General features: G+C 46.3%; 1 protein-coding gene across 7 annotated transcripts in view; it reads right to left on the bottom strand.

Annotated features, from left to right (window-relative positions):
* ACACA (acetyl-CoA carboxylase alpha) overlaps nucleotides 1-19,948 on the bottom strand; it is a 1,131,726-nt gene that overhangs the window by 984,898 nt on the left and 126,880 nt on the right. For 3 of the 7 annotated variants that reach the window (XM_086954894.1, XM_086954895.1, XM_086954896.1), the window contains exon 1: nucleotides 6,466-6,729. The exons of the other annotated variants lie outside the window; for them this stretch is intronic. In XM_086954894.1, the coding sequence (XP_086811020.1) occupies nucleotides 6,466-6,521 (56 nt within the window). In that variant the 5' untranslated portion in view covers nucleotides 6,522-6,729. Of the gene's footprint in view, nucleotides 1-6,465; nucleotides 6,730-19,948 lie in introns of those variants that run through there. 7 annotated transcript variants of the gene reach the window in all.

Here is a 19,948-nt window from a genome sequence, read left to right as displayed (position 1 = left end):
GAATACCTGTCGAGCGGCACACTATGCTAAGTACAGATATTTAGCTTAAGTGTTTTTAAGCCACACCCTTAATTAAATCAGCCACTCCGCTTTGAGACCTCCCCCCAGTTTCTTCATCATACTTAAAGCTCTGCACCTGACCTGATTGTAACTGGTCACAAAAATGGGTATCACACTTCTCCTATAGTTCTCACCCTACAAAGGCGTCCCACTGAAGCAAGAGCCCAGATTAAGACTGAATGTATTGCCCACAATGCCGACTTAGTTGGAAAACTAAAAATCTTTGGCGTTCAACGGGAGATCAAGAAATGCTGAAGCCTTCCTGCTCCAAGCTTCAACATTCAGAGAGCATTTTATAACAAAAAAATCCCTCTCTGGCAGTGCAACAATGGTCTGGAACTCCCTCCTACCGTCCCTTCAGACAACCTTGAGCTTTGCCACATTTAAAAAGGATCTCAAAACCCTTCTCTCTGAGAGACAATTTGCTTGAAGTTATAATCGATTCTCCACATCCCCTTTTTAAGTTTCGCCTAGGCAGTGCGCATGCGTTGCACTAGGGGAAGACCTTTAGAAATCGGTCTGCTCCTTTTCAAGAACACTGGTGCTGGCATCCACCTTGTGGGAGCGAGCAGCGGCGAGCGTGCTAATTGAAAACATATGTCCTGCGCGCCGCTGATCGCTGTCATGGATGCCAGCACAAGCACGAGTGCAAGCATTAACCGCATCACTGCAGCGGCTTTTCCCGCTGTGTGCGGCAATTTTGAAAAAGCTGCGTTTGATGACGAGCTCAGCTCGTCATCAGCATAGCAGCGCCGTAGCTGATGACGAGCTGAGCTCGTCATCAGCAGCGAAGAGGTTAACATGCCAGTGTGTTTATACAGATGCTTGCAATATTAAAAGTGGCCACATGATAGCATCATAACATCATGCATTGATTTAGAAAATTCATGGTTTTGCAAGTGGTGAAACTGAGTTCTCCCTGGGTCAAACAGCTTTTCAATCACATTTTAACAATTGAAAACTCTGAGGCAGTGCATCTGTGGCAGGTTTCAGCTACTAGAAAATAGCCTGGGGACAGCATAAACATCCTAGCACATGAATCCTTCGAAGACCACAAAATGTGTGACAGTAAAATGCCTGACAGCGGGATACATTTTGTAGTGAAAAGAGTTGCACACAATCTTAACCACTTTCCTGTGTTTCCTTATGCGACAGTATGAACAGTTTGTGACCTCTGCACTCAAGTAAATACTAGAGTAAGGGTCTTGCTGAAATTAGTCTGTAGTACAGATGTCTTTTGGGACTCCCTGAAGATGGGGTCAGGGGTGTGGAAGATTATAAAATATCTACTTGACAAAGGTACAGAATGCTTCAAAAATCTACTTACAATGAGGTGACAAATTGTACCAGCATTCTCATATCGGACCTCTTATAATATCCTCACTCATTATGCTAGGGTTTGAATTCTAGCAAGGCTCCGATTATGACACATTTCCGACTACCCAAAGTGTGAGGATTTGAGTGTATAATATGGTACGGCTGTGCAGCTGTAACAAACTCTCAAAAACTGTCTTTGGTCCAGGGAGCCTCATTTGTAAAGCCTTAAGCCCACCGCTTGGTAGCTATGGTTTAGGTTAGCAAGGCTAGTGTATATCATTTAACAGTACCAACAGGGGTGGTTGCTACTAGGTTGTGTCTTATCACAGGATACAAGTCCAATCCAAAACATGCAAATACTTTGTCATCCACTGTGGCTATAGCAATAGATCGCCTACAGACATTCCATAATGTTCCTTTGGCATTCTTTGAAGAGGCTATCTGGTGAGTTATCTCACAATACATCACAAGCACCGAGCAGACCTCATAAGACAAACTCAATAAGAAGATTTCCAAACTAAATAGGTTTTCTGCCAAACTAAATGACTGTGTTCCAACTTGGTTCACATTGTGTTAAAAAAAACGTCAGTCCTGAGTGAAGGACTCCATTCCAAGCTCCATCAGATAGGTTAGCAGAGTAGAATGGCTGCCTTCATTAAAATGCGACTGATTAATTAGCAAGGATAACAGGGTGACTGAGCCTGGAGGACATAAAGCTAATCAGAGCATGCCCAGAGAAAATATTGATTTTTTCATATTAACAATTTAAGACCTACATAAAGGCTATTTGTAACAGGCTGCCAACATCAATAGTCTTCATATTAACCAGAAGCTTAAGGTTTAATTAAAGGATTGGACCACGAGGAACTCCAAGAGATCTGGACAATGAGACAGTTAATGCATTAAGAGTGGAACAGCTCTGCAAGTCTACCGAACCGTCGTCCAAAAACATGGCTTGAAGGAACATTTCAGGAACTGAACTCTCAGTTTGTATTTTCAAAGCTAATTTTTTTCTTTAGTACATTAAAAATGTTTAACTACTTAATGCAAACTGCTAATGCCTACTTAAAAACAAACATTGATAGAAATCTATAAATATTCTAATTCTAATAAATAAAACATGCAAGAATCCATCATAAAGCTATGAAGGATGGTTCCGCAGAACGAACTTGAAGCACACACTGTGATGAGAAGATGAGCTGCTTTGATAAAGCTACTTGCTGTCAGGAACACTGAGGAGAACTTCCTTGCTGCTAGATCATAGATGGCCAGGCTGTCTCTGCTGCTTAATAACCACAAGGTTATATTTGGTAGCAATGTGGGTTAACATTAAAGGCTGACCCTGATGAAGCAGTCAAATCTCTGAATACAGGTATCAGAGATAGCAAGATGGTCTCTAGAGGACATACTATAGGTCTAAACAACATCTGGTGTCCGCCAAAACACCGATCCGTGTTCATAAAACAGCATACTCTTGGACACATGTTCATAGGCTGAACATTAGCCACTGACAGGTGTATACTCCCTCAAGGAAAAGGAAGCATCATACGTGTTTAGCCATGCAACAGTCGATGTTGTTGCACCAAGAATATTGTGCTGCATAACTAAATACTTAGAAGGTCCCAAAGGCTAGACCTGTTGGCTATGCCAATGCTTGTTGACTTATCCAATGTATTCAGATACAATCTGCCTGACTTTTCTCCCTTGATTCGAGCTGCTAGACCTATGAGTTTTCCAAGTTGCTTATCTCTTATTTTTATGATAATTGCTACCCTTATGCTTATTTTCTTGTAAAGCGCTCTGATTCACTTGGCCCACATTCGCGCTACATGAAACTGCAAAAATATGTTCGAAGATCTCTGCTCACTTGCTATCAGTAATAAGAGACAAAGAGCTGCCCAATGTCAGCATATGCCTTCTCTTACATAACCAGGGGATGTCACTGTTGCACAAGTATTGCCCTGCTCACTACTTCTGAGCTGGACACAGCTCTAGCGTTGCATAGGCCTCCCCCAAAAAAGCAAGGTGCGTGCCAGGTGTAACTGTCAAGTGGAGCGTTAGGCAGTGCGTACCCAGCATTCCCGGGAGACTCCAGGTGTGCAAGGGGCCGAAGTGGATTACAGGCTTCAGCCATGGAAGAAAAGCAAAGGCGAAGAAGAATGGCTGCATTTAGACAAGTGAATTCACACCCCCGGGGCAGAACAAACAGAACGGTGAGAGACGACTGCAGGAGCACAGAGTCAGTCAGATATTGACAGACTCAACCTGCTGATCGGGCCCCCCGCCCCACCCGCTTCCTGCCACTCGGGAATAACCGGAAAGGCCTGTTCTTGCATTCATCACGATGCCGGCCTCCCTGCGGAATCCTGGCCTCTGGAGCTGCCGCTGTCCGTGTTTCTATGTCGGCGCTCTACTTGCTTCGAGGCGCTTCCCAGTTTCCATGAACAGCGCCACCGCACCACGGTGGATGAAAGGAGCTGCCCGGGATAACACGATGTGACGTTTGAGGAGGCGGAGCCGGGCTTCTGACTAGATTTCCTGGTTGAACAGCAAACAACTTCGGGGAGCACATCGTCACTCCCACTGAAGGCTCGCAGCCAGGGTTATTGCACTCAAGCATTCGTTCATCAACCCGTTTCATTCAGTCAGTCATTCAGTCATTGTTAACACCAGGCCTATCGAGGGAATTGAGCGGGAGGCTGGTCTTGAGGAGGACGTCTAGACATCGGACGACGAGGGGTGTAGCCCAGACGAGGGTGATGTCGTCGTTGACCGGGTGTAGTCTCTGGGAGGGTGATGGGGTCGTTGAGCGGGTGTAGACCAGAAGAGGGTGATGGGGTCGTTGAGCGGGTGTAGCTCAGAAAAGTGTGATGTGGTTGTTGAGCTTGTATAATCTATGACAGGGTGATGTGGTTGTTGAGCGGGTGTAGTCTGCAGGAGTGTGATGTGGTTGTTGAGCAGGTGTAGTCTGTGGGAGGGTGATGTGGTTGTTGAGCAGGTGTAGTCTATATGTGGTTATTGAGCAGGTGTAGTCTGTGGGAGGGTGATGTGGTTCTTGAGCAGGTGTAGTCTGTTGGAGGGTGATGTGGTTGTTGAGCAGGTGTAGTCTGTGGGAGTGTGATGTGGTTGTTGAGCAGGTATAGTCTGTGGGAGGGTGATGTGGTTGTTGAGCAGATGTAGTCTGTGGGAGGGTGATGTGGTTATTGAGCAGGTGTAGTCTGTGAGAGGGTGATGTGGTTGTTGAGCAGGTGTAGTCTGTGGGAGGGTGATGTGGTTGTTGAGCGGGTGTAGTCTGTGGGAGGGTGATGTGGTTGTTGAGCGGGTGTAGTCTGTGAGAGGGTGGTGTGGTTGTTGAGCGGGTGTAGTCTGTGGGAGGGTGATGTGGTTGTTGAGCGGGTGTAGTCTGTGGGAGGGTGATGTGGTTGTTGAGCAGGTGTAGTTTGTGGGAGGGTGATGTGGTTATTGAGCAGGTGTAGTCTGTGAGAGGGTGATGTGGTTGTTGAGCGGGTGTAGTCTGTGGGAGGGTGATGTGGTTGTTGAGCGGGTGTAGTCTGTGGGAGGGTGATGTGGTTGTTGGGCGGGTGTAGTCTGTGAGAGGGTGGTGTGGTTGTTGAGCGGGTGTAGTCTGTGGGAGGGTGATGTGGTTGTTGAGCAGGTGTAGTCTGTGAGAGGGTGATGTGGTTGTTGAGCGGGTGTAGTCTGTGAGAGGGTGATGTGGTTGTTGGGCGGGTGTAGTCTGTGGGAGGGTGGTGTGGTTATTGGGCAGGTGTAGTCTGTGGGAGGGTGATGTGGTTGTTGAGCAGGTGTAGTCTGTGAGAGGGTGATGTGGTTGTTGAGCGGGTGTAGTCTGTGAGAGGGTGATGTGGTTGTTGAGCGGGTGTAGTCTGTGGGAGGGTGATGTGGTTGTTGAGCGGGTGTAGTCTGTGGGAGGGTGATGTGGTTGTTGAGCGGGTGTAGTCTGTGAGAGGGTGGTGTGGTTGTTGTGCGGGTGTAGTCTGTGGGAGGGTGATGTGGTTGTTGGGCGGGTGTAGTCTGTGGGAGGGTGATGTGGTTGTTGAGCGGGTGTAGTCTGTGGGAGGGTGATGTGGTTGTTGAGCGAGTGTAGTCTGTGGGAGGGTGATGTGGTTGTTGAGCGGGTGTAGTTTGTGGGAGGGTGATGTGGTTATTGAGCGGGTGTAGTCTGTGGGAGGGTGATGTGGTTGTTGAGCGGGTGTAGTCTGTGGGAGGGTGATGTGGTTGTTGGGCGGGTGTAGTTTGTGGGAGGGTGATGTGGTTGTTGAGCGGGTGTAGTCTGTGGGAGGGTGGTGTGGTTGTTGAGCAGGTGTAGTCTGTGGGAGGGTGATGTGGTTGTTGAGCGGGTGTAGTCTGTGGGAGGGTGATGTGGTTGTTGAGCAGGTGTAGTCTGTGGGAGGGTGATGTGGTTGTTGAGCGGGTGTAGTTTGTGGGAGGGTGGTGTGGTTGTTGAGCAGGTGTAGTCTGTGGAAGGGTGATGTGGTTGTTGAGCGGGTGTAGTCTGTGGGAGGGTGATGTGGTTGTTGAGCAGGTGTAGTCTGTGGGAGGGTGATGTGGTTGTTGAGCGGGTGTAGTTTGTGGGAGGGTGATGTGGTTGTTGAGCAGGTGTAGTCTGTGGGAGGGTGTTTTGGCTGTTGTGCGGGTGATATGCCTCTGTGGAGGATTAGACTATAGTTCAGTGACCGGGGCTTTGTGTAGGATTGTGGTCTACGAGAGGATGATGCGGTCAGTGGGTGAAATGTTCCTGCCCGATGCGTATGGTCTCGGATGGGAGATGTGCTCTCTGGTAGATTTGGGTAGTGTAGATATGGTTCGGTGGCGGGAATGTGCAGCCACTGGATGAGAGGTGGTCCATTAGAAGTCATACAAGTTGGTGGTGTTAAAATCCCAACCGGAGTTGCACACCCTGCTTCCTCACTATACTAAATGGTGTGATCCTCGGCAAATCGCATAACTTCTATGTTCTTTGTTTACCATGCTGGCAACTGCCTGTTCACTGTATCCATAAACGGGCACTTTAGATTAGAGCACCTCTCTACATCTGCCCCTCGTGATACCACCACGCCCAATTCCTACCTCTGCATCATGTAGTAAATCATCTCTGCTGTTTCGTTCGCGCCGTCCTCCTCCATAGCGCCTGGAAGACGGGGGGCTTCTGAGCGCCCGCTCCCAGCAGGAAAGGAAGTTTCGGGAGGTTGCTGCGCGCAGGCCCGGCTCTGAGAAGATTACCCTCCCGAGCCCTGCCGGACTGGCTCAGCCTCACCTTAGCCCTGCTTTCGCACCCCTCCCTCGCGGCGTGTGCCGCCCTCAGCCTGCCAGGGCTCCCTGGGCGCCTGCCCTGGGCGGGCAGATAAGGCCCCGAACAGCTCGTACTCCGCCCCACTGCAGAACGCCCCAGATGATGACATCTGCACTAAGTTAAAGTTTCCTGGTCGGAATTCGTTTTGGGGGCACTTTTCATGAATATTTCATAAAGCATGTAATACACGAAACCTCTGCTTAGTATGGACTGGAGCTCTGGTAATACATACGTAATACTGCTGCAGAACCGGGTGGTTGATTCCATATGCGATGCACTAGCGTGTCTATGTTGCAACCAGACATGCTCTAGGGAGGTGCGACCGGTGCTACCGCACCGGGTGCTGACTTCAGAGGGCGCCGAGTTGCAAGCTTATTTTTTTGTTTTAAAAGCACCTGTTGCTGCTGTTCCTGGCCTCCAGCAATTTCCAGGCAACAATAAAAATGTCTCGATAACTCCGGTGAATAATGTTCGTCCTGGAGAGAGATCAGAGTTTTGTCTAGTTGAGGTTTTGACGGACCCTACAATAGCACCGATGGTTAATGTGCCTGCTGCAACGAATGTGTACCCTCCAGATCACAAAGTGCATATCATTTAGACAGGTCAGTGGGTTACTGCTTTTCTAAGAGACATCCTTTTGTTACTTGCAGTTTAAAAAGTTCAAATCCTAATATAGAACAGTGAATTATTAACGGTTATCAAAGAACTGCATGCAGACTGCAAGGTACAGATTATAGCATAGATTAATGTTGCAAAAGGGGTTTATTTGGGTAGAAATTGATTCTTATGAAAGAGAACCCCCAACTATGGTGCTCCGTTTGCAATTCTGAGTTTGTGCTACTCCAGACCAAACATTTTAAAACTATCCTGCCTACTAGTATGGATGACTGGTGACTCCTACACCTTGTAGTCCTCAGACTTGGGTAACATTTCCTTAACACTTATTTACACACATGCGAGTGATTGTCTCTGCGTAATGTGTGTGCAATGCAAAGTACTCTGGCACCCTACTCTGGTATGAGTGACACTATCAAACTGCGTCAATGCAATTGAAAGAGAGTGGTTATGGAAACTTGAGGGGCACCGTCAAAAGGGTGTGGCGAGGGAATAGGATGTGGAGGTGGTCACAACCTTCACAACGGATGGAGGGGCATCAAACATTATCGCACCAGGCGCCACCAACGTTAAAGCAGGCCCTTGTTTCGTTGATTACATAATATGAGGGAGAAAGTACCCACTGCAGCACATTATAAGGATATTTAAAGTCACCATAGAATTCAATCTTCAGCCATAGAATGCAGGTAGACTTAAAATGTACAGGAGAGGGTAATTTATTTCTTAGAATATATTGTCCCACCATCTCCCTTCAAGCAAACTGCCGAAATCCTTAGTACCTTGCTCTTTCATATGAAAGAGATAGTACAGTAGCAGACAACAAGAATAGAAGTTGAATTTAATGTGAAATTAAACACACCCAAAAGCAGTTCGTAATTTCTTGCAAAAAGATAGATATTGAATCAGCTTGACAGTAAGGCTCACAAGGTAGATAAATGCAAAACCTCACAATGTAGATAAACACAGAGATTCTATTTTTCGTGGGATAAACTTTAGTGTGCAAGATATAAACATATTGCCTCAAATATCTTTTTCTAAAAAGAAAAAGTGACCTGCAGAACGGCTATATCAGAAGAAGGAACATGCAGTTTCCATTTTCCTTGTTTAAAGTGCAACTGTAATGAATCTCTTAGACCTGCCTTTCACCGTGGCCGCTGGCTGTGGCAGAGGGCATTATGAAGGAACAACTCAGCTGTAATAACTTATCTCAGTTAGGCAGCTACGTCATTTAGTTATTACAGGTGACTAGAGACATCAACAACTGCCTTTAAGAAGAAAATTAGTCACAGGCTTTTATACTGGAAATTCCGGCCCCCACGTATTATAAATGAATACAGGTAAATTACAAGTTTGGTCCCACTCTATGCCAGCGGTGGGGCACATTCACTTTATGCAGCTTTTACTATAAAGCACTACATGTCTTCTTCCGGTTACTTCAGAAAGCTAGGTGAAATACAGACTGTGGAGTTAAGAGGCCAACAGGTGTGCAGCCGTCAACCCTGAACACCAAGCTGAACATTGGGCTCACTAAATTAGTCTACAAAGCGCCAAAGAAACTGGAAGAAATTAGCGCGGCCAAATCTCTCCCACCGCAGCAGGGCGGCAGCCAGCCTGCCGGATTAACAATAGAACCTGAAATTGCTAACATCAGCTGTACTGTTCCCGGTCCCCCAGGCGAAGACAATCTGCCCACAATGCATTCAAAGGTTTTAAATAACTTATAACTTCTCCATTCTATTTTTTTAAACTATTTTTTCTTTAACATGCGGACTATCATTTATTGACAATGCTCTAGTGGGTTTCTATTCAGCGGTCCTTTTTACGATGAACTGATCACATTTGTAATGGTTTTTAACCAAACAATAAAGAATATATATAGGTGTGCAGCTTGGTGACTGAAATCATCCTGTAAACAAGAGGGGCAAACCCAATAGGTCTGTTGTTGGCTTCCAGCCTTTTTTGCTCTGTCAATGCTTGTTTTGTCATAAAAAAAAAAAGTTACAGATGAGCAGCTGCTCGACTATTGCCAATATAAAAGAAAGCATTTGCAGAGGGCAAAAGTATTTTTTGGACTAACAAAAAAAAACATTTTCATAGTAGTCTCAGATACTGAAAGGAATTAGTTTGCGTGTAAAAGTGCTTCTTGTGAACGTCCAGAATGCCATCACTCACAGAGAAGTTAAGCACTAGCCAGGGCCGGACAGGCCGGAGTGGGTATCAGGCGTTTTCCTAGGAGGCTGGAAAGGTGGGGGCTGGTTTTGCAGCAGTCGAGGACGTTTTTTGTTACTGAGGGCCGATATTGCAGCGATGCTGCAATAACGGCCCCAGTAACAAAAGCAGCAGTGCTTCATACTTGCACCCCTACCCCACCCCCCAGAGCTGGGTTTCAAGTCCAGCCCTGCCAGTAGCTGAAGTGAGCTGACCCACTGGCCCGTGCTGAATGTTGTAGTCGGTGTAAGAAAAATGGGAATGACACAAGAACAGACCAATGGATGAAGAGGGCTGACTGAAATTTCCTAATATATATTATATATCATCCCATACTACACTGAAAGATACAACTTCACTCTGAAGTCTAAAATTAATGATGGAAAGAGAAGGATGCTAGGACTGGAAATCAACAATACATTTCTCATAACTGCCCTCCTCATATTTGCGTTGCTGTGAGACAAACATAACACCATAAATGATCTACTTCTCTAAGACGCTTTAACAGCATTACAGTGCCATGTGTGTGCCCCGATAGGTTAAACTGAGTGATATTTTATGTGCGCACGTGGGACTTCTCTAGGCAGCCATACTGCTACTAACTCAGGCAGCTGGATAAACAAGGAAAATAGTCAAAGCTGCAAGAAGGGGACGCATTTTTTTAGGTCTTGGCATCGAGACCTATTGTCATGGAGTTCGCTCTCAAGGGAGATCACCCGGGGCACGAGCGGCGATTCTGGTATTTGGACGAGTACGTACAGGCACATCCGCGCACACATCTCCTATCCTTCAGGCAAACCAGCATTCAGACAAGAGATGGCCACGCGCAGCACGCTGTTCACACACACACACACACAGACAGACAGACACGCGCGTGCGCACACACATACACACACACACACACACGCACGCATACACACATGCCCTCCCTCTCTGCCCCCCCTTTCTCGCCCCACACCCCCCACTCACTGGGCTCTTCCAGCGGTTCATTTCAAAGAAGGCGTGCGTGCAAGCTCTACCGGCCGAACACCGGCAGCTTCCCTGCCTGCTGGGAGACAACCACGGCGCTAAGGCCTTGCCTCGCCTATATCCTCCCTGCCCGCGCTCCTCCAAGCTCTTGAGGTATGCTCTACTTGGCTCCTGCCCTGAGGTCCGTCCGTCGTCTTGCCCTCGTGGAATACGGACCATGGACTAGGAAGCGGGAGAAGAGTCCGTGGAATAGTCTCTTCAACAGCGAATGTGACGTCAGTGTGCCGGCGTCCGCGTCAAACCACGTAGTTCTGTTCCTGGGTCGGAAAGAGGGCTGACAGTCCGTGCATAGATGAAAGGATTATTGACGGTTTCTTAGCTGTAAGGTAAGTAAATCTTTTTCCTTCATTAGTATTGTGCAGCGACTCGTGACGTACAAACTAGGTGGTAGGATGCCGTCTCTAGTTGCAAGATTTTATTATCAGAGAGAGAATGAGAACGTATTACAATATAATGCAATGAGCAGGTATGTGAATGCAGTCAAGCTCCGCCAAAAAACGTCAAGGGAAGGACAAACAGAGCTGTTGAATTGGGAAAGGTAGTGTTGCAGGGGGCGGACAGTGTGCTAATTGTGTACTAGGGAAGGTGTAACAAAACGTGAACAAAGTATGCGCATCCCTTGATGCTCTCCTGATTTACAAAGATGTATGGAAAGTTGCGGTAGAACAAGAGTAAACCTAACCATCCCCCTTTACAGTACAGTACATATATATAAATACTAACTAGACTCTAGAGATCGCACTTACTTGTGGTTTTAGCCTGGGTGTTTATGGTTACTTCTCTTTCTGAGACAAAGGATTCTTAAAATTCAGGTTTACATTGATGCCCATACGTAAATACAGAATCTTGTGGAGTTTGCATTTAACAGCTACTAAAAAAGACCTCGTTTAATGCAGGATTTTCACCATTCACTTGTTCCATGATTCCTCAATGCTTACAAATGGTAACCTTTGGTGTGGCCCATGAGCCTTAAATGGACAGTGGAGTTTGTTTCATGAGTAACTAATCCTGTTTTAAATGACACTTAGGTAGTGTAGCCCCTATTTTTAGATAGCATGTCCTCATTTAATTGCCATTTATACTGAAAAATTGAAAGTTTAAAGATTTAGCAGAAAAATGATTAAATATATATTATCAAATCCGTTGAAACGTTTTTGCAAGAGTCGGTTGTAGCAATTAAATTGTTACATCTGTATTAACTGAAGTAAGTTGGCCAAATAGTTTGTACTTTCTGCTGTTTAGACAGGGGCAGATAACTAGCAGAAACAAATAATTGTGCATCTAGCAGCTGTCTTAACAGCAGATATTGTATGCTATTTGGCAATCAACCATGTGAATACTGTAAAGGATATCTTTATTTAGCTGTCGATGGCTAAACAAATGCTTTTTTCACATTGCTCATCCTGATGTAGAGAAGCAGGGGAAAAGAGCCTCTTGTTTATTTTTGTAAACCTGTGCACTACCGTTAGCATGTTTTAGAATTGATATCGACTTTTGCATACATTTGCCATAATAACAAAAATGAAAGGCGTGTCAAAGGCGCAGTTCTTGTTCAGATGTTAACCTGTATGTGCCCTGGTGTTTGTGGCATCATTACCTACCCATTAGAGGCAGTTGTCTGTGTGCAAGTGGTGTTATGAATTTGATGATCTTTTTCCTCCCAGGCACACAGAATAGTCTTTCCTTCCCATTTGCCATTTGATTTATTTGTAGCATTGCAGTGTTCGGTGAATAAGCTGGCCATTGTTTTTTGGATCGCTGGAAAAAGAGGGAGGGCCATCTTTCTTGCCAGGGGGTCATTCAACCTTCCTTTAGAGGGTGGATGTCTGGTTGCTCTGATGTTACTGCTCCTGATGGGGTCCATAGAAGTGACGTTGCGTTTAGTCTTTTATTCTGTGGCCCAGCCAGCACCTGTCTGATTGTCAGCTTTGACTGTTTCCACCTCATTTCTACAGCGCGTTCCTACCTCTTGTCGAGGCCTGAAGGCGCTTTGCAGTGTGGCGGAGCAGGGATTACTGTTGCACCAAGGAGCTGTATGCAGATTGGGAATCCTGGAAGTGTAGGTCATACCAGCAGGCTCTGAGTGGTGGTAGCGATTGTCATGGTATTTGTAGTGTGGGGGGTCTGTGTGTGGGGGGGGCTCTGTGTGTGTGTGGGGGGGTCTGTGTGTTTTGGGGGATTTGTGTGTGTGGGGGCTCTGTGTGTGTGGGGGGGGTCTCTGTGTGTGGGGGGCTCTGTGTGTGTGTGGGGGGGGCGCTGTGTGTGTGTGGGGGGCTGTGTGTGTGGGGGGGTCTGTGTGTGGGGGGCTCTGTGTGTGTGTGTGTGTGTGTGGGGCTCTGTGTGTGTGGGGGGGCCTCTGTGTGTGGGGGGGCTCTGTATGTGTGTGGGGGGCTCTGTGTGTGTGGGGGGGGCTCTGTGTGTGTGTGGCTGCATGTGTGGCTCTGTGTGGATAGTTTTTTTTGTAGGTGGCTCTATGTGTGGATGGCTCTGTCTGTGTGTGGGTGGCTTTGTGTGGGTGGCTCTATGTGTGTGTGGGTGGCTTTGTGTGTGTGGCTCTGTGTGGGTGTAAATGCAATAGGTCATGCATTTGCGAGCGATTAAGCTATTGGCATTGTAAATGACAATGCCATTTATTTAACGATTAAGCTATTGTCAATGTAAATGACAATGCCATTTATTTATGATTAAAAAAGAAAGTCATGAGCAATGCCAATAGCTCTACCTTTAATAATGCCGAGATCATTGTATTGTAAATGCTTGTTCTGTGAAACATGGACGGAGTCAGATTCCTCCCTCTGTAGGACTCCTGAAAACTCTTTTTTAGGTTAATCACATAAGGTCAGGGGACAGCACTGCTGTCAAGCCAGACCGACAAAGAACAAGGAAGAGCTAGCTAGGTAAGCAGAGAAAGTATAGGGGTGAGGGGTGAGAGAGGGAGAGAGGAATGGAGAACAGAAGTGTAAGAATACATGAAAATGGAACAGAAAGGGGGAGAATGAGCAAGAGTTTCACTATAACGCAAACAATGGATGACATACAAATAAATGTCAAAATTATTTTTCAACGTACTTTTTCAGAATTCTGCTTAGTGAAATTTTAAAAAATGACCAGCAGAGGATGCTGGACAAAATAAGTTACTTATGAGAGGCCACTTCTTACAGAACTATTGGACATTTGCCATTGTAGAAACAAAAGGAATGTACTTGTATATTTTAAAAAATATGGCTCAGTACAATTCTACAATATTTCCAACTTGAGCAATGAATGGTAAAGGCTGTGGGGGTAGACATTAGCATTTTTATGTGAGGCATTGCAGTCTAGTAGCTAACCTACAGGCTTTCAAATCAGCAGTCCACGGTTTGAATCATGGCTTTCACATTTTCTATCTTTGTGGGACCAGAGTCCAGAGTGTTCCTCATTTAGAAAATCTGAGCAGCATTTGTAATGCCAGAGGCACGGCCGCCTGTGAAATATTTGAAAGGGTGGGGACTATGTGACGGGGTGGTCACATGTAAGAAAAGTTTGGGTGGGTGAAGTACGTGGCTGGTGAGCCTAGTGTAGAGCTAGTGGAACAGCTGGCTTAGTGGTTCTGATGTGATGATGGTCTTTTGATGGTCAATGCTCACATGGAAAGTGCCGAGTATTCTAGTTATACCACGCCAAACGCAACACTGCAGACGCCATGATTAAAAGTGCAATTTATGTGTCAAATAAATAATCTGTTCCTTTGCTGGTTTCGGTTGTACTTTTGTATACAAATGTTTTATCTAATTAGGTATTTATCAAGCAACACTACACCATATTTTTCCACACCTTATTACAGAGACCACACCCCTATCAGGATTACTTTGCTACTTGCAATTATTAGATCATGCCTTCAAATATTCTTTTGAGGGGCTTTAAGGGTTCTGCTAATTTTGTCACCCTACTTAAATAATTTTTCTACAATCAATCAGAAATTACATGTGCATAATGTCAACATACATTGTGGATAATAGGGTAGCATGGAACACAAGCATTAACAATATATTTGTGCTTAATATGATGCAAACTTATACATGCGTATATTTTTACTTTTACTAGGCACATATCTACCTACCTTACACCAGAAAAGAGATTTTGCAATTTGCTGATATATGAATGTGTATGCTATTTCTGTATGGTTAACCTAGCCAAAAGGCAGCGAGTAACAAGTGAAAAAAATGAGAGAGGTACCTGGGTTGTGGCCAGTTCATGCATTGTGATGTAGAGGTGAGTCTTTCTTAAATTTGAGCAGCGTTGACGAGGTCCAAAGGGTTGCAGGGATGTTATTCCAGATTCAGGGTGCATAAATGGGAAAGGCCTGCTACCTTGTTTTTCATTCTTACACATCGTAGTCAGATGGTACCCTGGCTGAGGGTGTGCGGAGAGTCACCAGAGATGATCAGCTTGTTCGCAAGATAAACAAGGGTCCTGGTTGTGATAGCTTTGTAAATGATGCAACTGATTTTGAAGATGATGCGGGCTGGCAAGTGGAGCAAATGGAGCTCTATCAGGATGGAGGTGATGTGGTCACATTATACTTCAGTCCCTGGATGAGACATGCTACGTGCATAGGATGCCATTAAGGGACCAAGGCCAGTGCCAGTGTGGAAACTGTGAGGCCATGAAGCAGGGTGTTACTACAATCCATATGCCAGAGTACGAGGGCTTGAACAGTAACTCTGAAGTTACTTTCTGGAAGAAACTGTTTCACTCTCTTTAGAAGAGAGAGCTGGTATGTTGAATCTGGTCCCTTTTGCAGGGTTTTGCCTTCCTCTGCTATTTTTCTGACTTTCTTTTTGATGGTTTCAGGACTCTGGGCACGATACCACTGCTAAGCTGCCCCAAAGTGCATGTGCTCTCTCCTCTGAACATTGTATGATTGGTTTGTACCGGTTTGGCACATTTGATTTACATGTAAGTCCCTTGTGAAGTGGTATACGATATACCCTGTGCCTGTAAATTAAATGCTCTGAGTGGGCCTGCAGCACTGCTTGTGCTATCAACAGACGTAGGCTTTCAAACCGGTCTAAGACCTGCGTGCGCAGTTTATTGCCACTTTAACTTGGCATTTAAAACTACTTCTCAAGCCTTAAACTCCCCTTTTCTTTCACACACGTCACCCCTATGATAGGCCCTAGGTAGCCCTATGGACAGGGTGCTGTGTAAGTAAAAGGTAGGACAAGTGCCTTTATGTGTGTCATGTCATGGTAGTGACAAACAACCTATTTGTTTTTCACTGCTGTGAGGCCTCCTCCGCTCATAGGCTAGCATTGGAAATTCCTGTATATACTTTTAAGTGGTAATTCTTAATCAGAAAGGAGTGGCATTGCCATGTTTGGTATGTTTAGAGTAGTGAGGATAAATCATGCTTACTGGGGTATTTGGATTTTACATTAATATTTTAGAAATGCCACTTTTAGAAAGTGGAACAGTGAGGGGTAGGGCCCTTATCAACAGTCACCTTGGGCCTCTAACAAAGTACAAGGAATAAAAAGAAAGGTGGCTGCGTTGATTCACGTCACTTTACTCCAGGACAAGTTAGTCAATAAACTAGGCCTACGTATTAATTTCACAGTTTATTTAACATAGTTATTGTGTTTTAACATGGACATAAAAAGGAAAAACACTTGTCTTTGGCATCATTCAAGAGTACCACACAAGTGACAAAAAACGATGACAGAGCATGCTTACACTTGGTAATAAGAATGGTGCAGTAAACACAGTGCAATAATTGTTATTCATTCATTCCAAACATAACTGTAAGTGGTCTACATTTAACAAATAAGTGTTAAAAAGTGCTGCTACATTTGGAGAAACACCTTTGAAGTCAATTGTTTTGACCAGTCCAATATTTTTTGTGCCAGAGGATTTTATAATTGTTATTCTAAAATATCATGACCCTCTTGGTGCTTTCATTGGGTTTCAAGATTATCTAATATGGATGGGTTCGTGATTTCACACTGTTTTATCAGTCCATACTGATGAAGATTAGAAGAAACCCCCAATGGTTCTTGCCGACGTGTTTCGATCCACTGGTGGCTGGGGGTTCTGCTCAGGATTAGAGCTGGTAGTATTCTTGTGTATCTTATATCTTCAAGGGCAAAGCAGTTGCATGTTTGGAAACCTTGTGCACATAGGAAACTTCTGCTCAATCCAAGTGGCTGCTCTCTTGAAGGAAGTGTATGGCTGAAATCTGTGATTGAAACACTATAGTTTTTTCTCCATTTGTGTAATGTGCATGTAGAAATCTGCGAGCAGTATTGCTCTTCTGAAGTTCCAGCAACCAAAACGTTGCCCTGTGAAATCAGCTTTTAGCTCACCTCTGCTGTAAGGAGTAATATCAATGGAAAAATCTGAATTTTGTTTGACTGAGGATACCACCTTAAGTAAAACAGGATTGAGCAGAAGTTTCCTATGTGCACAATGTTTCCAAACTTGAAACTGGCCTGCCCTTGAAGATGGGGATCACAACATTTCTTTCCTGCATTTGAAACTGCTACATGTGGTTTCTATGCAAACACAAGGAGATGTTGGACGGAGTGCCAAAACTTTTCAGACACTCACCCCCAGTCACAGATCTGGGTTGAATTAATCATCGTTCTTTAGCTCACTTCGCCACCCCAGTTTGGACCCAGCCATATGTAAATCAGTCTTGAACCTGTGCTTCATGGGAACAGCCCAGCTTAAACTGCCAAGCCAGGTCCTCCCTGGAACAGAAACAAGCATCCTGGGACCGGTTTCGGGGTAACACCCCTCCTCAGCCAGGTTAGCTTGAATCAGGTGGCAAAGTGAGCAAGCAACCCACGTCTGGGCATACCCTGCAATTTAGGGTGAACGAAGCAAACACAAGGCGATGTTGGACGGAGTGCCAAAACTTTTCAGACACTCACCCCCAGTCTCAAATCTGGGTTGAATACATCATCGTTCTTTAGCTCACTTCGCCACCCCAGTTTGAAGCCAGCCGTATGCAGATCAGTCCTGACCATGTGCCTCATGGGAACAGTCCAGCCCGAACTGCCAAGCCAGGTCCTCCCTGGACCAGAGACAAGCATCTTGTGACCAGTTTTGGTTGTAACACCCCTCATCAGCCAGGTTAGCTTGAACCCAGTGGCAAAGTGAGCAAGGGACACATGTCTGGGCATACCCTGTCAACTTAAGGCGAACAAAGCAAACACAAGGAGATGTTGGACGGACTGCTGAAACATTAATTTTCATATAACAGTCCAGCCCAAACTGCCAAAGCAGGTCCTCCCTGGACCAGAAACAAGCATCCTGGCACCTGTTTCAGGGTAACAACCCTCATCAGCCAAGTTAGCTTGAATCAAGTGGCAAAGGACCCATGTCTGGGCATACCCTGACAACTTAGGACAACCAAAGCAAACACAAGGAAAGGTGGGACAGAGTGCTGAAACTTTTCAGACACTCACCACCAGTCACAGATCTGGGTTGGATCCATCATCATTCTTTAGCTCACTTCGCCACCCCAGTTTGGACCCAGCCATATTCAAATCAGTCTTGACCATGTACCTCATGGGAGCATTCCAGCCCAAACTGTCGAAGGCAGCTGAGAGGTCCAACAATATCAGAAGGCAATGGTCACCTTTATCTGTGGTCATGTGGGCATTTGTAAGGGGGCGTGGCTTAGGAGCCGATGGGACAGGCCGCGTGAGCACGGAGCTCCACGCCCGATCCCCCCGAGTTTATCCTGTTTTCGGCACCTCCCGGACCCCTAGGCGGAACCGCAGGTGTAACGGGCGACCTGGAGTTGAGGGGCGCTGCGAATTGCCAGAATCTAGGTGCGGTTCGGCCGTGTTGGCTCTTGGAAGAGGAGAGGGGGCCGACGCCGGGCGAGTCAAAATGGCGGCGCTCGATATTGATGGGGGGGGGACTTTAATTCAGTAGTTGACGTATCCATGGATAGGTCCCATCCACCACTACCCACGGCCCGATTAATAAACTGGCAGGGGCTCGAGCCCGCTGGCAAGAAAATTGGAGACTCCTTGATATTTGGCGAGCGCAGCATCCGGATGATAGGGATTACTCCTATTATTCGTCATTACATGACTTGCACATCCGACTGGATGCCATTTTGTGCAGCTCCGTCCTGGCACCTCTGGTAGCCGACAGCGAATATTTAACACGAACCATATCAGATCACAATCCGCTACTGGTGAACTTCTGTTGGATGGCGGAGCGCCCCAGGATCCCTAACTGGAGGTTGCGGCCCGAGATGATGGAGGATCAGGTCTTTAGAACGGAGCTGAGGGATGGGGTGGAACACTATTTTGAGGAGAACGCGGGCACTGCTGCGACGGCGGCCCTTGAATGGGACGCCTTCAAGGTGGTGGTCCGTGGGATATGTATTGCCAAATGGGTGGGAGTTAGGAAGCTGCTGCTGTGGGAGGTAGAAGCGAGTGAACGGGCCCTACGGGATGCTGAGAGATCTCACTCAGAAGGCTCAGAGACACTAGCTGTGGTCCTATCCCGGAAGGAGACAGTGGCTGCGGGGGTGAAGCGCCTACGGTGTTTCGATCACAAAGCTTAATTGGCTCGTCCGAATGCGGAGGCGGACAAGGTGGGCACATTGTTGGCCTGGTTGGCGGACCCCACTCCGAGATGCATGCCCATTTTGGCACTAGCTTCCGCAACGGGACAGCTTGAATATGAGCAACATCGTATCAACGACCGATTTCGATCCTTCTATGCGGATCTCTATACAAGCCTATTGCAAACTGGTGAGGGGGCGCTCGTGCGTTTCTAGAGGGATTGGAACTACCCGTTCTTGAGGAAGATGAGGCAGAGGCGATTGGTCAGGATATCACACTGGCTGAAATTCGCTGCGCTATCAAGCAGTTGGCGCGCAATAAAACACCGGGTAGCGACGGCTTGCCTATCGAATTCTACTTGACATATATTGACCTCTTGGCTCCCAGATTATTGGTGATGTACCAAGAGGCTAGACAGACGGGGATATTACCAGCCTCTACTAGGGAGGCCATCATTGTTCCATTCCTTAAACCAGGTAAGCAACCGACTTATCCAGCTGCTTATAGGCCTCTGTCCATGCTCACAACTGATTATAAAATACTGAGCAGAGTGCTGGCTACCAGGCTTCTTCCCTTTATGACACGGCTGGTACATCCGGATCAGGCTGGATTTATCCCAATGCGCAATACCGCCAGTAGCATACGTCAGTTGCTAGGAATATTAGATGGAGGTCGTGGAAGAGAAGGGCAGGAGTTGGTACTATCAGTGGATATTGCTAAGGCGTTTGACAGCCTAGAATGGCCCTTTCTTTTTTCAGTTATGTCGCTGTTTGGGCTTGGTGCCGGATATGTTCGGTGGACTGAAATATTGTATTTGTTGGCAACTGCTAGGGTTCGT

The sequence above is a fragment of the Lissotriton vulgaris genome, chromosome 2_1, assembly GCF_964263255.1.
Source record: "Lissotriton vulgaris chromosome 2_1, aLisVul1.2, whole genome shotgun sequence".
NCBI lineage: Eukaryota > Metazoa > Chordata > Amphibia > Caudata > Salamandridae > Lissotriton > Lissotriton vulgaris.
Note: the sequence above shows the minus strand (reverse complement) of the source record. Positions and strands in the feature narration are given on the sequence as shown.